The sequence below is a fragment of the Pollachius pollachius genome (genome assembly GCF_949987615.1).
Source record: "Pollachius pollachius genome assembly, chromosome: 1".
NCBI lineage: Eukaryota > Metazoa > Chordata > Actinopteri > Gadiformes > Gadidae > Pollachius > Pollachius pollachius.
This window is the reverse complement of record NC_136934.1, coordinates 28,385,423-28,403,822: the sequence shown is the minus strand read 5'-3', so window position 1 is coordinate 28,403,822 and position 18,400 is coordinate 28,385,423. Positions and strand designations below refer to the sequence as shown.

The 18,400-nt window shown below is 45.9% G+C and overlaps 1 protein-coding gene across 1 annotated transcript in view; it reads left to right on the top strand.

Annotated features, from left to right (window-relative positions):
• The window catches only part of nkd2b (NKD inhibitor of WNT signaling pathway 2b), a 34,507-nt gene extending 20,659 nt beyond the window's left edge, over positions 1 to 13,848 (top strand). Inside the window, exons 4-9 of the mRNA XM_079752062.1 lie at positions 8,084 to 8,144; positions 8,366 to 8,496; positions 9,196 to 9,325; positions 9,454 to 9,523; positions 9,861 to 9,985; positions 12,633 to 13,848. Of these exons, the coding sequence (XP_079608188.1) occupies positions 8,084 to 8,144; positions 8,366 to 8,496; positions 9,196 to 9,325; positions 9,454 to 9,523; positions 9,861 to 9,985; positions 12,633 to 13,252 (1,137 nt within the window). The 3' untranslated portion in view covers positions 13,253 to 13,848. The remainder of the gene's footprint in view (positions 1 to 8,083; positions 8,145 to 8,365; positions 8,497 to 9,195; positions 9,326 to 9,453; positions 9,524 to 9,860; positions 9,986 to 12,632) is intronic.
• Positions 13,849 to 18,400: the final 4,552 nt, after the last annotated feature.

Below are 18,400 nucleotides of genomic sequence, written 5' to 3'. Positions count from 1 at the left end.
GAATTCTAGTGTTTGGCATTGCAATTGGTTGTACTAACTTTAACCCTAGTTTCTGCAGTGTTGGTTTTTGCTGTGTTGTTGTTGATAGTAAGGTCGTTGAGTCTAGTTTTGGTCACAAGGTGTGAACAACAGCCTTGATTGACTGGGCGGAGCTAAGGCTGCCTATTTAGCAAAGTCAGGAAGCTGACAAACTCAGTTACATTATATTTTGTCTTTAAGAAGGTTGTCTCATATCTAGCTGTGGTGAGTCTTGAAGGTCAGGACCCAGTAAACGAAGACCTGGGAAACAAAGACTAAGGGAGTCTCTCTGTGGGAGTCCCTCGAGGAAGACCTTAGAGGCCACGGTATTGTAGTTATGTGTCGTACTTCAATTATCGTTAGAATCTCTACTCATAGACGACGCCACAATAGATCCTCTGCTCGGCGTCGTAACCCATCCAATCTATGCCATTTACCCACCCTCGCCATCACTGACCTTGAAGAGATGGGAGGACTCTGGAATTGCCAGTCAGCGGTCAAAAAGGCAGACTCTATTTCGGCCTACGCGTCCCTCAATACCCTCCATTTCCTGGCCCTGACAGAGACCTGGATCACTCCAGAGAACTCTGCCACTCCTGCTGCCCTTTCCACTGTTTACTCATTCTCACACACCCCTAGACCTTCGGGGCGAGGAGGAGGGACTGGACTCCTCATCTCTCCGATGTGGTCCTATCAGGTCCTTCCACTAGAACACTTGGCCAGATCTGCATTTGAACTCCACGCTGTCACTGTCACCCTTCCTATTAATCTCTTCATTGTGGTAATCTACCGTCCCCCTGGTCCCCTTCGTGACTTCTATGACGAGGTGGATGCCCTTCTCAGCTGCTTTCCTGAAAATGGCACACCACTCGTTATACTTGGCGACTTTAACATCCTGCCAGAGAAGTTGCACTCACCTGAATTAACCAACTTTTTTGCCACCTTTGACTTAACACTATCCCCTTTCCTCCCACACACAGGGCAGGGAACCAGCTTGACCTGATATTCACAAGGTCCTGTGGCACCTCTGCTCTCTCTGTTACCCCACTCCCCGTGTCTGACCATCACTTTGTTGCTTTTTCTCTCCCCTTAAAATCCTAACCCCCCTCCTCTCTAGTCCCCACATTGTCACCACCCGCCGCAACCTCAAAACTCTCTCTCCCTCTACGTTTGCCTCAACTGTTCTGTCTTCACTACCTTCTATTGAACAATTCTCTCAACTATTCACAGAGGAATCCTCTGACCCCCTCTGCACACTCCCTCTGTCCCTTCCACTCCAGACTTCTCCTTGACCTGTCTGCAGCATTTGACACTGTGAACCACCAGATCCTCCTCGCCACTCTCGCCGAACTTGGCATAGCTGAATCTGCCCTTTCCTGGTTCACATCCTACCTGATGAATTGCACTTATCAGGTAACATGGAATGGCTCCTTGTCCAAACCTTGCACGCTTGATACAGGTGTCCCTCAAGGCTCTGTACTGGGGCCTCTTCTGTTCTCCCTCTACACCAGATCTCTGGGCTCTGTAATTACATCCCACGGCTTTTCCTATCACTGCTATGCTGACGACACTCAGCTATTTCTCTCTTTTCCCTCATCTGACAAAGCCCTGATTGCAACACGCATATCTGAATGTCTGGCAGAAGTCAGCACCTGGACAACTGCCCATCACCTGAGGCTTAACCTCAACAAGACTGAGCTCCTCCTAATACCAGGGAAAGATTGCCCACACATGGACTTACTGGTCACTGTTGAGAACATCACTGTATCTCCTTCTCCAACTGCCAAAAACCTTGGTGTAGTGTTGGACAATCAGTTATGCTGCACCGCAAACATCACTGCGGTGGCCCGATCCTGTAGATTTGCACTTTACAACATCCGCAGGATCCGGCCCTTCCTCACAAGGGAAGCAGCTCAGCTTCTAGTCCAATCACTGGTCATCTCCCGCCGCGACTACTGCAACTCGCTCCTGGCTGGACTCCGTGCCTCTGCGATTAAACCCTTGCAGCGCATCCAGAATGCGGCAGCGCGCCTCGTGTTCAACCTACCAAAGTTATCACATGTAACCCCCCTCTTCCGAGACCTCCACTGGCTCCCTGTAATAGCTCCCATCAGATTCAAGATGATGGTACTGGCATACAAGGCAGTCGATGGAACTGCCCCTGCCTACCTCCAAGCATTAGTAAAGCCACACACCCCAGCTCGATCCCTCCGCTCAACTACCTCAGCTGGACGTCTGGTACCGCCATCGCTAAGAGCAAGCAAAGGTCGATCAGCGAAGTCACAACTTTTCTCTGTTTAGGGACCTCAGTGGTGGAACGAGCTCCCTACCGATGTCAGGATCGCAGAGTCGCTCACCAGCTTCCGCAAAAGACTCAAAACTCACCTGTTCAGAGTTCACCTTGACTCTGCATAGAAACCAATGCACAGCCACCATTGAATGTTGTACGTCCTGGCACTTGTACATTGCACTTATTCAAGGTACTTAATTGTGTAGCATCTACAGTAGCTGCTATCATTGCTTTACACAGGGAATGGGTTGGCCTAGCGATTGTAATACTTGCACTTGGTTCTATGAACATCTTTACTGTACCGACAGCGATATATTGTTTCACTTCTTATGACAAATGTACTTATTGTAACAAATGCACTTATTGTAAGTCGCTTTGGATAAAAGCGTCTGCTAAATGTAAATGTAAATGAGAGAACTCCCTCTCCCTTACACACCGCCCTTCATTAGGGGATTGTGCTACAAAACCTGAGATAAAAGCACACCCAGCGCTGGAAGGAAACAACAACTATGGCAGCAGAACCCTTAAAGAGATGGAAACTGTGTCTGTGTGTGTGTGTGTGTGTGTGTTTATGGGCTTGTGTGTTTAGATGTGCCCACACATGCCAATAAGTGTGTGTGTGTGTGTGTGTGTGTGTGTGTGTGTGTGTGTGTGTGTGTGTGTGTGTGTGTGTGTTCTGAGACCTGATTAAAGACAGCTGCCGGGTTGGGGCCCAGGAAGAGGTGCCTCCACCTCTCCCAGAAGCCTTTCATAGCCTTGTATAAAAACCTCCATCTCCACCTCTCCCACCGAGCACCCAGGAACTGGTAACAAAGCCCTTACCCCATCAGGAGGATCTCCTCCTCCTCAACTCCACCCTCTCTCCCCCATCTCCTGTCCTCCTTATCTCTCTCTTGACTCGCTAACTAGCACTTCTGCCTTCTTCCCCCCCTCATCTCCTCGTCCCTTCTCTCTCTCTCTCCCTCAATAGTATCTCTCTCTCTCTCCTGCTCTCCCTTCATAGTCTCTCTCTCCCTCCATAGTCTCTCTCTCTCCTGCTCTCCCTTCATAGTGTCTCTCTCGCTCCATAGTGTCTCTCTCTCTCCTGCTCTCCCTTCAGTGTCTCTCTCCCTTCGTAGTGTCTCTCTCTCTTCATAGTGTCTCGCTCTCTCCTGCTCTCCCTTCATAGTGTCTCTCTCCCTTCGTAGTGTGTCTCTCTCTTTAAAGTGTCTCTCTCCCTCCCGCTCTCCCTTCATAGTCTCTCTCTCTTCCACCATAGTGTCTCTCTCCCTTCATAGTGCTTCTCTCCCTTGTAGTGTCTCTCTCTTCATAGTGTCTCTCTCTCCTGCTCTCCCTCCATAGCGTCTCTCCCTTCATAGTGTCTCTCTCCCTTCATAGTGTCTCTTCCTCTCCCTTCATAGTGTATCTCTCTCCCCCGCTCTCCCTTCATATTGTCTCTCTCCCTCCATAGTTTCTCTCTCCCTTCAGTGTCTCGCTCTCCCTTCATAGTGTCTCTCTCCCAGTGTCTCTATCGCTTCATAGTGTCTCTCCCTTCATAGTGTCTTTCTCTCTCTCCTTTCATAGTGTCCCTCTCTCAGTGTATCTCTACTTTCGGGGTCTCTCCCTTACTAGTGTCTCTCTCCCTTTATAGTGTCTCTCTCCCTTACTACTGTCTCTCTCCCTTCATAGTGTCTCTCCCTTCATGGTGTCTCTCTCCCTTCATAGTGTCTCTCCCAGTGTCTCTCTACCTTCAGTGTCTCTCCCTTCTTAGTGTCTCTCTCCCTTCATAGTGTCTCTCTCCCAGTGTCTCTCTCCCTTCAGTGTCTCTCCCTTCCTAGTGTCTCTCTCCCTTCATAGTGTGTCTCTCCCTTAATAGTGTCTCTCTCCATGGCTCTATGGCAGTGTGTCCGAGCCTTGACCCCGACAGACTTACCCCTACAGCCCAGCTCTCCCCGGTTGGCCGGTGAAGGTCAGGTTTAGATTACAGGCCCATGCATCACCCTGTGAAGCAAGCAATGATTATGGGCTCAGAGATTGTTAAATAGCACCATAAGCCCCGGCCGCTATCATTACCTCCTAGATGAGATGAGATGAGAGAGAGAGAGAGAGACAATCAGTACGTTTACATGACACTCAAGAAAGTCGAATTATTGGCTTAGTCCAACTGTAGCTGCGTTTCCATCCCCCTGATTTAATGCGAATTTTGAAGTATCGAATCAGTAAACGGTGATGGAAACACCAACATTCGCATAAAAATCCTCTAATTCGCAAAAAAGTTTATCCGCTCGCTTGAGGTGGTTTTTGAGAAATGCGAAAGAGAGTAAATGTGCGAAATGGGAGATGGAAACATACTTTTCGAAACAGCTGTGACGTAGCGAACATTGAACACACAGGACTGACAACGTCCTTCCGATTTCCGCATAACGACCGGCCATAGCGACCCTGCCGACATCAACTTGTAGCGTCAATATATATATATTTTTAAGCATTTGTAGACATAGACATCCTTTATCATATATATATATATATCCTTTAATTATACCGTGTCCATTAATCCCTGATGTATGGACACCTAAGTAATTCCAGTCAAATTGTCTGTTCAGCCTTCAAAACGAGAGCTGGTACATTGTGGAAAATACATGAAACTGTAATCAGACAACGCAGTTATATGCTATAGATCCTGGAATATCTGTGGTATAAAGGCTGTGACGAATTTCGAACATAAATATGTATAATGTATCCTTTAAATACGTCCATGGAACAGATGGCCAATGTGAATAATAGATACGTGTGGACCGTTGAAAAGGTAAAATTTCTCCTTGCTGTCATCGAAGAAAAAAATTACAGCTATTTTAGATGGAAAACAACGCAATTCCACTATATATCAGGACCTAAGAGAGGCTGTTATCAAAAGGATACGACAAGCCCTGGAATGTGTGTAGTTTTCCGCTCCAACCACTCGATGGAAACGCACCTAATGCAAATTTCTTTTTTGCGAACTTTATAAAGATTCGCTTCATCTTTTAGATGGAAACGTGACTTATGATTGGATTATTAAGATGCATGCATACACCTTAGTCAGACTATAATCGAATCGAATCGAGTTACTCATTGTCGAATTAAGACATCTAGATTATTCGATTGTTAGTCGAATTAAGCGTGCATGTAACGGATCGGATCGCATGGAATCGGATTTTGCGTTCTGCGCATGCTCAAAATTTTTCCCGGGGGCCGTGACCCGGAAGTATAAGGAGACGATAGTCATGTTGTCGCCGTCGGAAAACGAGAGACGGCAATTTATTTAAAAAGGTAGCGAAGAAGATGGAGGAAGCCGGTGTCGTGCCAATGTAGTTACCCCCTATAAGAAGTGTATCATCATCAACATGCATTCAGTACACGCTACGCTTCTGTTACGAGAGTAGCGTATGTGTGTGCGCGAAAATGGCAGTGTGTGTGTGTGAGTGGCGGTTGCGCGTGTCAGTTTAGTGAATGAACGAGTCCGTTTGTGTTTGTGCAAACGTGTACTGTTAAGTTACTGGAACTACGGATAAAGTACCCAGCCTTTCAATAATCGGTGGCCACTTCATTCCGACCTATAAGCAGACCCACTGCCGGTCAAAGTGAAGGGTGTTACCCCCGAGAGAACATCGGCCCTGGAGGGAAGGTCTATCCTGTGCTCCTCGACTACGGTCTGGGAGCCGACAGCAGGGAAGGTGTAACGCTTCGATTTCACCCAAGGCTGAAATAAAAGTGCATGCGTATCCAAATGTTGGTCATCAACTAGGTTGTAAAGTAGTAACTTCGGGCACATCTGTCAAAATAAATGTTTCTTTACGATCTTTATTCATTCATTGCGCCGCGGCCGAACTGACGGGGATATTCTCTGATATTATGAATCTTAAAGACTGCGTCAAGTTGTCCGACTCTGGTACTTCAGCAACTAGTAAAGACTTGTAGTGAGGGTTATCTCGGCCATGGTTGAGAAGGAATTGGGGTAAAGGAACTTTGGCTTTGACTCTCTGAAGTCCATATTGAAACGCGACATAGAGGAGAAAGGGATTGTTGCCGTATGCGGGACAGCTATCAGTTAACTTCGGGTCCATTTCTCCGACGCTCCATTGTTCCGTCCCCTCGGTCGTATGCGGACTCCTCCAGCTTGACTCCTCCTGCTGCTCCGCTGCCGGAGGAGTCCGCATACGGCCGAGAGGTCGGAACAATGGAGCGTCGGAGAAATTACATGGACCCGAAGTGAACTGACAGATGTCTACTGAAAACATCTTTCTCGAATGCTACGGCCGCCTGAGTTTGTTGTTGCTAGTGACGTAAAGAGGTCAATTTGTGGCTCTATTACCACTAGTTGAAATGGGCACAGCGCCACCTATTTTACCGGGGTAAGAAATGCTTCGGCCAATGATTCGATTTTCTCACCGCCATGTATACTCTGACAATTGCAGTTGTCCGATTGAGGAGCATAGTCGAACTATGGCCTTAGTCGGTTTAAGCTGTGCATGTAAACGTACTGAAAGAGAGACAAAGAGTCACAGAGAGATACAGAGAGAGGGGCAGACAGAGAGAGAGAGAGGGGGAGGGGGTATTTCACCTAAATGCACACAGATACGCAGACCTTGTTTTTAGCCTTAGCCTCTGTTGGAGGTACATGGAGTTATTTTGTTTTTCTGGTGCAGGTCAGATTTTTATTTGTCTCATTTCCATACATTTGCTCTATTCAATCTGGTGGGATTTAATTTCAAAAAGCTTAGACAAGTTTACTGTAGTTGAGATTACGTGAATGAGAATAGTTGTGGGTTTTAGGGGCCTGTTCTGCCCTTAATTTTCATAGTTTCAACATTGAATTTGTATTTAAGGATCTGTTTTATGTGTGTGTGTATTTGTGTGTTTTTTGTGTGTGTGTGTGGTGTGTGTGTTCCTTTGTGCCTCCGAACAGGAACTTTTGAATGAAGATCTCCTAAATGAGTGGTTCAGCTTTATGCAGTCTAAAGAATATCTAGGTGTGACAGCAAGACTATCCAAAGGGATATCCACTATCCAAATCCTGTGTAGTTCTCTCCCCCTCTCCTTTAGCTTTACAGCTCCATGGAATTGTGTATTTAATCAGTTCCATACAGTACCCCCAAAGCAATCCCGCCTCTTCTAGAAGTTTCCATCTGGCCATTTTCATACAACTTTTTTATTGGATCAACCATTTAACTGTTCCAATGCAACGTTCCCAGTATACAATACAAAGTTTACTCTGCGTTCCCTGGAATATGAAACAATATTTAATTGAAAAAGGCATTCTGCAGAAGAGGGTTCAAACAGAGACCTATAAACTGTTAACTTCTTAGTCATTTAGCAGAAACTTTAATCAGAAGTGACTGACAATGAATTAGGCTACATCAGGAGCAGGCAGGCCTGAAGGCCTCTTCATATCTCAAGGCTGACCACAGCTAGGCTGCGGACCATGGGGCGATCAGACGAAGCACCTTCAGAATATCCTATCAATGCACTGTCCTTCGCTGGGTTGACCCACCGTGGTGGTCATTTCTGTGATGGACATTATCCTGCTGTTTGTTGGAGTGGTAGCTTGCTGCAGACAGCCTAGCACAACAATATGCGCTGGTCACCTCAGAGACTCACTGGAGCCTCCTGCCTGTCGCCCCTCTTTCTTCTCATCTGCGCAGGAAAGGAATTGAAGCTGAGATTGTTTGTTTTTTCTACCGTGTCTGTGGTTAGCTCAGCCCATACCTACACCCCCCCACTAACATCTTCCCCCCATCTCTTCTTTCTTTGTCTCAGGGGCTTCCACACGGTGACCTGAGGGAGGGCCAGTTTGTAGACCATCCCTGTCCCCTAGAAGGTGAGTTGGAGAATAGGATTATTTCTAGTGCTCCTTGATGATTAGTTTGCAGTGGACAGCAGCTATTTAGTGTCATTCTGTCTCTGGTATTAATGTAGAGATATGGATAGCATTTAATATATCACTTATGCTTGAATGCATTGTGATTTATCATTCAAAGTCAACATTGACTGTAAGATGATTGAAGATTCAAGCTAAAGATGTGTTGTGTTGTTTGACAGTGGTGCTGCCTCCAGAAAAGGCGGAGGGCTGTGAGAGTTACCTGCAGTACCTCCGCTCAGCAGAGGGAGAGAGGGAGGTCCTTCTGCGGGACACCAACAAAGCTCCAGGGAAGAAACGCATCAGTCTGAATGTGAGTAACCACCATAGACTTAATGGTGACAACACACTGCATCCCTTAAACATACACATACTAATACTTTAATACTTTAATATTTTTTTTCAAATCCATCTGGAACAACTAATTAATTAACTTTACACTTTTATTTTTATTTTATTTGAGTTGCTCATTTATATATTCCTGGACATTCTTGCCTGTAGAGTTGGAAACGCTGTTGCTGTTGCACTGTTTCTTTAGCCTGAAGACGAACTGTTCTGTGAGAACTCCTACAGACACTTAGAAGACATTGTTGCTCAGAACTTGTTTTATAAATGGATAGGTGTTTTTAATTTAAAAGTATCAGCTTTGAATAAAATAACCTCAAACAAAAACCAAAGGACAGGAGAAGGATAAGGTGAAATCAAATGATAATCCAAATCTTGAATACGCTAACAGGATTTGGAATGTAAAGTGTCCCTTGAGGACAGCAACCGACAAGAGTGGTTCTTCAAACTCTATGACTTTGACAACAGTGGCAAAGTTACTAAAGAGGCATTCACAACAATCTCTAAATGTCTTTTTAGATTTTTTTTTATGTTGCTTAACAAAGCATCAACGACAGTTTTTTCATTCTCTACGGTGTGGATGCACGTAATTATTTCAAGCTATCAAACTCTATGGAAAGGCTTCTTTCTCTATTTTTTGTACTTCATGATCCACTTCACCATGCAGGACATGTCCAGCTTGATGCACACCATCTATGATGTGGTGGACGCCTCGTGCCAGAGCAAGAGCAAAACGCTACGTGTCAAACTGACCGTTTCTCCGGAAAATAGATCCCATAGAAGAGACAATGGGACAGGTGAGAAACCAGTGAAAGGACTCTTATTGAGGCATCCTGATGCTGCACGGCCTTTGAGGATTGAATGTGGATGGGGTGGATGACTACAATACTACAGGTCTGTTCATTCTAGTGTCTGCCCTCCTCAGACCGTGAGCAAGGTCGCTTTCACCAGGAAGAGAGTCGCTATGCAGACAAAAGACTCTCGGCTAACATCAGGTCAGTAGAGCACTAGTCCACACACACACACACACACACACACACACACACACACACACACACACACACACACACACACACACACACACACACACACACACACACACACACACACACACACACACACACACACACACACACACACACAAACAAACATTCTAAAAGGTTCCAACACAGTTGAGCAGGATCATTGGTGTGGTGGCAGTGGTAGTAATGTAGTGGTTCTGGGTTTAATCCAGGCATCTTGCGTAAGGGTTATGGTGGTCTGGTTGGTCTGCTAGATTACAAAAAAACCTGCATTGGAATAGTTACAATTGTGTTTGTTCTGTCCAATAAGAGCGCAGCAGAGTTTGGAGCCCCTGCCTCCTGATGGCCAGCACTACTGTGTTGATGAGAACACAGAGAGAAGGAACCACTACCTGGACCTGGCCGGGATAGAGAACTACACATCCCGCTTTGAAGGTCAGCCGAATCCCTTGGTTATGCAATAAAAATTTCCTTCTGTTTTTTTGGCATGAGATAACATAACATATTTGCAGTAGAAGCAGGTTTTCTTTTGCATCTGCCAGACTCTGAAAACAAAAACTGAAAAAAAAATTCCTCCCCTGTAATTTGACTTCTGAATTTGCCATTTAATGTGGGTTGAGCAAAAGGATATATAGCAAGAGTTGGGACTTTTGGACATGGGACATTCCCCCATTAAAACCACACAGGTTCCAATCAAAACAATCTACACACGTGGACAAAATTGTTGGTACCCCTCTGTTAATGAAAGAAAAACCCACAATGGTCACTGAAATAACTTGAAACTGACAAAAGTAATAATAAATAAAAATGTACTGAAAATTAACCAATGAAAATCAGACATTGCTTTTGAATTGTGGTTCAACAGAATCATTTTAAAAAACAAACTAATGAAACAGGCCTGGACAAAAATGATGGTACCCCTAGAAAAGATTGAAAATAATTTGACCATAGGGAAATGTTAACCTAAGGTGTGTCCTCTAAATAGCGTCACAGGTGTCTGCAAACTTGTAATCAGTCAGTCTGCCTATTTAAAGGGTGAAAAGTAGTCACTGTGCTCTTTGGTGACATGGTGTGTACCACACTGAACATGGACCACAGGAAGCGAAGGAGAGAGTTGTCTCAGGAGATTAGAAAGAAAATTATAGACAAGCATGTAAAAGGTAAAGGCTATAAGACCATCTCCAAGCAGCTTGATGTTCCTGTGACTACAGTTGACCTGTGACCACATATTATTCAAAAGTTTAAGGTCCATGGGACTGTAGCCAACCTCCCTGGACGTGGCCGCAGGAGGATAATTGATGACAAAATGAAGAGACAGATAATAAGAATGGTAACCAAAGAGCCCAGAACAACCTCCAAAGAAATTAAAGGTGAACTCCAAGGTCAAGGTACATCAGTGTCAGATCGCACCATCCGTCGTTGTTTGAGTCAAAGTGGAATTCATGGGAGACGACCAAGGAGGACACCACTGTTGAAAGCAAATCATAAAAAAGCGAGACTGGAATTTGCCGACATGAATATTGACAAGCCCCAAAGCTTCTGGGAGAATGTCCTATGGACAGATGAGACAAAACTGGAGCTTTTTGGCAAGGCACATCAACTCTATGTTCACAGACGCAAAAATGAAGCATACCAAAAAAAGAACACTGTCCTTACTGTGAAACATGGAGGAGGCTCAGTTATGTTCTGGGGCTGCTTTGCTGCATCTGGCACAGGGTGTCTTGAATCTGTGCAGGGTACAATGAAATCTCAAGACTATCAAGGCATTCTGGAGAGAAATGTGCTGCCTAGTGTCAGAAAGCTTGGTCTCAGTCGCAGGTCATGGGTCCTCCAACAAGATAATTACCCAAAACACACAGCTAAAAACACCCAAGAATGGCTAAGAGCAAGACATTGGACTATTCTGAAGTGGCCTTCTATGAGCCCTGATCTAAACCCTATTGAACATCTGTGGAAGGAGCTGAAACATGCCATCTGGAGAAGGCACCCTTCAAACCTGAGACAACTGGAGCAGTTTGCTAATGAAGAGTGGGCCAAAATACCTGTTGACAGGTGCAAAAGTCTCATTGACAGTTACAAAAATCGTTTGATTGCAGTGATTGCCTCAAAAGGTTGTGCAACAAAATATTAAGTTAAGGGTACCATCATTTTTGTCCAGGCCTGTTTAATTAGTTTGTTTTTTAAAATGATTCTGTTGAACCACAATTCAAAAGCAATGTCTGATTTTCATTGGTTAATTTTCAGTATTTTTTTATTTATTATTACTTTTGTCAGTTTCAAGTTATTTCAGTGACCATTGTGGGTTTTTCTTTCATTAACAGAGGGGTACCAACAATTTTGTCCACGTGTGTATTTGGATGGAGTGGTGGAACTTGCAGTTTCAGAAAGTAAAAGTTTATGCCGGTATTTTGAGTACAGGGTCTTGTTTAGCAAATTGACACAAGCCAAAGCTGCCTCTGAAAGATGTTCACACATTTTACTTCCTTAAAGCCTCTCCCCATGTGCTTATAGATTCATATTGGTCAGCGAGAGGTGAGCACCAGGTGAAACCAAAAACAAAGACTTTTACTTTCTAGAAACATGTTCCATGTGGTTGGATGTTCATATCCAGGATTAGACTATTGACCAGAGCCCATGCAGGCCTATGCACTCTATACCTAAAGCTGCCATTTAAGGCATTGTTTTCTTATTTTTTATAAATTCAAGGTACCTGACCTTTGATATTCAAGTTTGTTGAGTGTAAGCACCCTAATGCTCCAAAAATATATATAATAAATAATCCATAGAAATCTATAAATGTAATTATTAAGAGGCTGGAATGGAAAGGGAAGCTGTGTCTTGTGAGCAAATCAACCTCACCATTGTAGATTAACATTTAGGAAATGTTATAACTCGGTAAGTCCTGTACTTTTTCAGGAGTTTCTTCATGTTTTAGAGCCCCAGTGATTCCTCTTAATTATACATTTCTGTTAATTCAATTGCTGGGGTTAACTTGAGGTGTTTGATTTGATTTGCAACGTTTTTCAACGCAAACTCTATGCCGTGAAAGCTAAAACCATTTCCTCTTCATCCTTGTGTCCAGGCACCACCACCCCTCCCCCTCCACCCCAGAAGGCCCCGGTCCGCAGCCCCCAGTCCCATAGCCGCTCGCGCTCCCAAGAGCCTGTGGCGCACGCCGCCCACCACCGCCGCTCGCAGGTTATCGGCGACAGCTACAACCCAGCGGAGCCTCGGGGCAAGGGCGCACACCTCCTCAGGTGCCCCAAGGGGGCTTACAAGGGTGGGACGGGGGCGAACGGGAGCAGCAAACCAAGCAAGTGTCACGGCACGTACCCGTCCACGCTGCACGGGGGGCAGGATGTGTATCACCTCCCCCACCACAACAACATGGGCCACCACCACCAGCCACAGCACCCCCTGCAGTACAGCCACAGCAAACGCCTGAGGGCCAGGACAAGAGAAGCCCTCCCCAACAGCAGGACCCCTCTGTCCCCTCCATCCCAACCCCACCCCGAACAGACCCGGCACCAGCACCAGCATCACCCCCCTATGCCCTCAGTGCTGCCTGCCCTGGAGAGAGAGCACTTCTCCAGCCCCCCTGTAAGCCCCGGAGCGGTGGTGCCACTGGTCCAGAGGCACGAGCACCACCACCACCATGAACACCACCACCACCACCACTATCACCATTACCATCAGACATGAACTAAGCTAACATCAGCCCCAGGGACCAACCACCACACCCGACGTAAAGGAGTCCATCGCGCCACCAGAGATGTCTGCATTAATGGCAAACTGTCGCGTCGCGGCTGTAAACCTTGTTTGCAAGCTATCCAGTGAAATATGGAAATGAAACTTAGACCTATGAAGAGAATAGGGTGTAGTGTGGAGAATATTGGACTGTATGATATTTTTCTGTATGAAATTGTCTATTATAAAAGTTGTACGGCACAGTTCTGTATTCATTGTAGCTTGTGCTTTTCCGACTGCTCTGTTTGTGTACGATCTCATAAAGGGACAGAAATGGGCAGTGTTGAGGTATTTTGAAATATTAAGTGTATCCTTCTTGATGCTGTTGATATAAAGTGCTTGTCCTAAGAAGTTGTGCGTCACGTTAGAGATGTGTGACGAGACCTTCAGAAAACGTGGATCTCAGGTGTTCAGGTGCTGCTGCTCTTAAGCTCTTCAAAGTTGCTTTTCTCATCTTCTGGGTCTTCCTACTGGTCTTAAGGGACTCCCTCCGAAGAGAGGAATTAAATCACCACTGCCAATTTAAACACATTTTACTGTATAATTATTCAACTGTATATGCATACTGCATCGGTATAAATATGCATATAAGCATTTTGTCTTTTATATATTTTAATAAATATATATCATTAATCTTTGCCGTGGACATGGTGATTCCTGAGTGGCTGAGTTGAGAAGCCCCTGACTGCAGCCCGCAGACGGTGCTCAACGTTTGACTGCCCACATTAAGTCTGGGGGCTGCAATCAGGGGTACTTGGGCTGAGTTGGGTTAAGGGATTATCAGTCTACATCACTCTACGTCACTCCCCACTCTACGCGCATGTCGTTGGCAGAAAGAGACAAAAGCGACGAGCCGCAATCATGTCTTGTGCGGTTGGTTGCACAAACCCTTTTAATAAGACTGATTATCCCATTTATTCTGCTTCTTGCTTGCCAACATAATGAAACAATTCAAATACTTTAATAATTATGCTTTTTCTTATTCGTATTGCATGCTTATTAAATGTATACTCTGTTTGAGTTCATCTCCCTCAAAAAGTAGTCCCCCTTTAATTACGATCAATCAAACATGTTTTTGACACCTCGAAGGGCATTGTCCCGCTTATACCATGGTCACTTGCCAAGGAAAATAAATTAAGATCATTCATTTATATTTTCATGCATTTTACAATCCAAATATAAAGTTTTTCACATAAATAAGACAGACTGTAGCTAAAGTGTACATATTTATAATTTGAAATTTGTCCCAGCCTTTAGACCACAGATAGTCTAGGGCAGGGGTCTCCAACACGTCGATCGCGAGCTACCGGTAGCTCGCGGGCAGGTTTTCAGTAGCTCGCCTGATAGGTTGACCGACTGAGTTGTTAAAAAAAAATAATAATAATTATAATAAAAAAATTATATTCCGACAACAGTAAATGCACCTCATCTCACTTACATTCACATATATGTTACATTGGTGTCCCTCCCCCTCCAATTCAAAAAATAACAGGCCTATCAACTGCGAATAAAGAGCAAATGTAGCCAAGGTGTGTCTTGAGTGACGTTGTATGCTCACTAAGCTAAAGTGAGGAGTTTGGTGGTATTAGATAGAACTTTAGACAGACAACAAAGATGGAAAACCAAGGTGGCCAAGTCAAGAAAAAGCAGAAAACATACAATTTCCATGTGGAGTGGGAATGCGAGTTCTTCTTTACTAGCGTGAAGGACAAGTGTGTTTGTCTCATATGCGGGAGCAGTGTTTCGGTCGGCAAAAGAGGTAACGTGGAGCGCCACCACACTCAAGTCCATAGTAACTTTGCACGGGATTTTCCAGCAGGCAGCACTCAATGGACTGAGAAAGTGAACCAGCTTAAAGCAACCCTTAAAAAACAGCAATGTTTACTCATCGGACCGACGAAGAAAGCCAACGCAGCCACGGAGGCATCATTCAAAGTGGCGCACATTTTGACAAAGCACAAGAAGCCATACACCGATGGCGGGATGGTGAAGGAAGCAATGACAATGGTGGCCGACACATTATTCAAGGACCATAAAAGTAAGACTTAAATCATGTCCGCTATCGCTGATATACGGCTTGGTGCTAACACAGTGGCACGGCGAGTGTCTGTGCTCTCTGCCGTGCAGTGGGTCAGTTGGAGCAGGACATGATAAGGTGCAAATGGTTTTCCATTCAGTGTGACGAGTCGGTGGATAAGGCTGATATCGCTCAGATGGCTGTGTCTGACAGGACGCCACTCAGGATTTATTGCCCTGTGCAAGGCCGACCCGGACTTTCCTAAAATTGTGAACTATCACTGCATCATTCACCAGCAGGCTATATGCGCCAAAGTCATGAGATTTGATCATGTCATGACACCTGTCATTAAGATCATCAACTCCATTCGCGCAAAGGCTAAGCAGCACAGAAGCTTCAAACTGCTCCTCCAGGAACTGTCTGCTGAATTAGTGATCTTCTGCTCCACACTGAGGTGAGGTGGCTGAGCCGAGGAAAAATACTGCATCGCTTCTGCTCATTGCTGAACGAAATCAAGGCTTTCATGGAGTCAAGAGAGGAGGAAACTACACTTTTGTCTGATGCTGAGTGGCTGCTTGATCTTGCATTCCTGACAGACATGACAGAGAAACTCCATCAGCTCAACACCCAGTTAAAAGGTAAAGACCGAACAATTTCTGACATGATCAGTGCTGTTAAGAATTTTAAAGCAAAACTGTCATTCTACCTCCAGCAACTGAAAAACAAAAGACTGCAACACTTCCACACACTAGTTAAGATGTTAGATAGCCATGCAGGGGCTGACATTGTTTTGGATGTCAATAAATATTGTGACCTCATGTCAAAGCTAGGCCAGGAGTTTGACGATAGGTCCAAGGATTTTGATAAGCTGGAGCCATGTGTGGCATTCATTGTCAACCCATTTATGGAGGTAGACATCACAGAGATTTCAGAAAAGATGGCTGAACTGTTCACTGTCAATCCTGTGGAGATGGAGATGGAGGTTATAAATCCTGTGTACAATAAGATGCTTGTAAGATGGTGATAATGGACCTTGAACTTTGTGGCCTATAATAAGAGGTGTAAAATGGTAATGTTTCCTTTGACATTGATGTGAATTTTCAGTGATGTATATGAAAAAGTGTAATGTTTCCTTGGACCTTGATTTGAATTTTCAGTGATGTATTTGTGGCCCACAAGAAGAGTAAAGTAGTAATGTTTTCTTGGACCTAATGTGAATTGTCAGTGATGTATATGAAAAAGTTAAATGTTTTCTTGGACCTTTGATGTGGAATTATTTTTGATAAGCATTGGGTATTGCAATTTCACACGTGTACAAACAGAAGCTTAAGTCATGAATGATCTAAATAAATACAAGCGATGTGATGCAAGTAGCTCTTGGCCACTCAATTTTTTTCTAAGTAGCTCTCAGTTGAAAAAAGGTTGGAGACCCCTGGTCTAGGGTCTATAGCATATAACTGCATTGTCTGATTACAGTTTAATTAATTTTTCACAATTTAATACCTCTCGTTTTGAAGAATAATCACAGTTTCAATGGGAATTGTGACGGTCTATACTTTCAACATAAAGTGTACATATTGTAGCGACCCTGGGACTTTTAAAGAGTTTGTGTGTTATTTGTTGCATTGTTGTCCGTTATGCCAGTTGTTCTATTTGCATGCATTGGAATGACTATGTTGCCCTAGTGGGGGTGCTAAGCAGGCGTTTTGGACTGTGTGTTAAGCAGGGGCTAATGCGCTCAGAACTCTGTAATAGGCGCAGGAAGCCGGGGGAGACGCTGCGGGCCCTGGCCAACGATATTGAGAGCCTGTCTCAGCGAGCATACTGCCACATGCCGCCAGCCATGCAGAGTGAACTCGCTCGGGATCAGTTTCTCCAGGCCCTTTCCCCTACAGAACTACGCACGCAGACCCAGCTAGCGCACCCGCAGACTTTGCAAGAGGCCCTGGAGGTGGCCATAGAGAGGGAGCTGGTGTGGGCTGGAGCAATTGACAGTCATCCTGCTTCTCAGCCGTTGGTGAGATCGGCGAGGGAGAGGAGTGAGGACTCACAGAAGCCAGCCTGGGTGGACAAGCTCACTGAACTCGTCCGCGCTGTCTCTATGCAGGCGGACCGCCGCTCCCCGTCTCGTCGAGGGCAGAGGGTCTGCTGGGGCTGCAGACAGCCTGGCCACCTTGTCAGAGAGTGCCCTAAAGCTGTGAGAGCCCAGGGAAACGAGTCAGGGTCCGCGTAATTGGGGGGACGCGAGGCCCTGCCCCCGTACCCCCGCCATCATCGTCTGGAGGAGCCCACCATCGCAGCCAGGGGGGCGAGGCTCCACCCCCCCCGAAGCAGACGACAGCATCCTGGAGCCTGTTGTCGTGGTGGGGCAGACCTGGGTGGGGGACTTTTGTCATGTTCCTGTCACTGTTGAGGGGGTGGCCTGTTTGGCTTTAGTCGATACAGGGTCTACAGTGACCCTGGTGAGGCCAGACATTTTGCCAAACTTGACAGTACTCCAACCTACTACAGTGCAGCTCCGCACAGTTACGGGGGCGAGGGCTCCCATTAAAGGGAAGGGGTTTTTGTCCATCTGCGTGGGGGGAAAGACTGTCCTCCACCCAGTGTGGGTAGCAGCTGTGCAGGACCCCTGTATGCTAGGGCTGGACTTCCTGCGGTGCACAGGCTGCCAGCTGGACCTGGAGAGGGGGACGATTGGCTTCCAAAGAGGGCCATCAAACACCTCCTACATCCGGCCCCCACCGACAACAGCTCAGATGGACCAGTCCCACATCCCCGGCCCCCTTCACCCCCTTGCAAAGACCTTCCAACCACCCTGTCTTCCCGATCCCTGTCCATTGACCCAGTCCTCCTTCCGGAACCCTTCCCCCTCCCTCCCACCCCCTTGTGTCAATGTTTCGGCCCCTGCAGACTTCTCCCTTGCCACCCCGGCGCCCCACTCCATGAGCCTGGGCCCCTTCCCCTGCCCTGCCCAGCTTCCCCAGACAGGTGAGGAGACTGTGCTGTCTACTGTGTTGGCAATTTGGCAGGGGCACTGTGATGGACTAGACCCTCAACAGCAGGAGCAGCTGTGGCGACTACTGGCG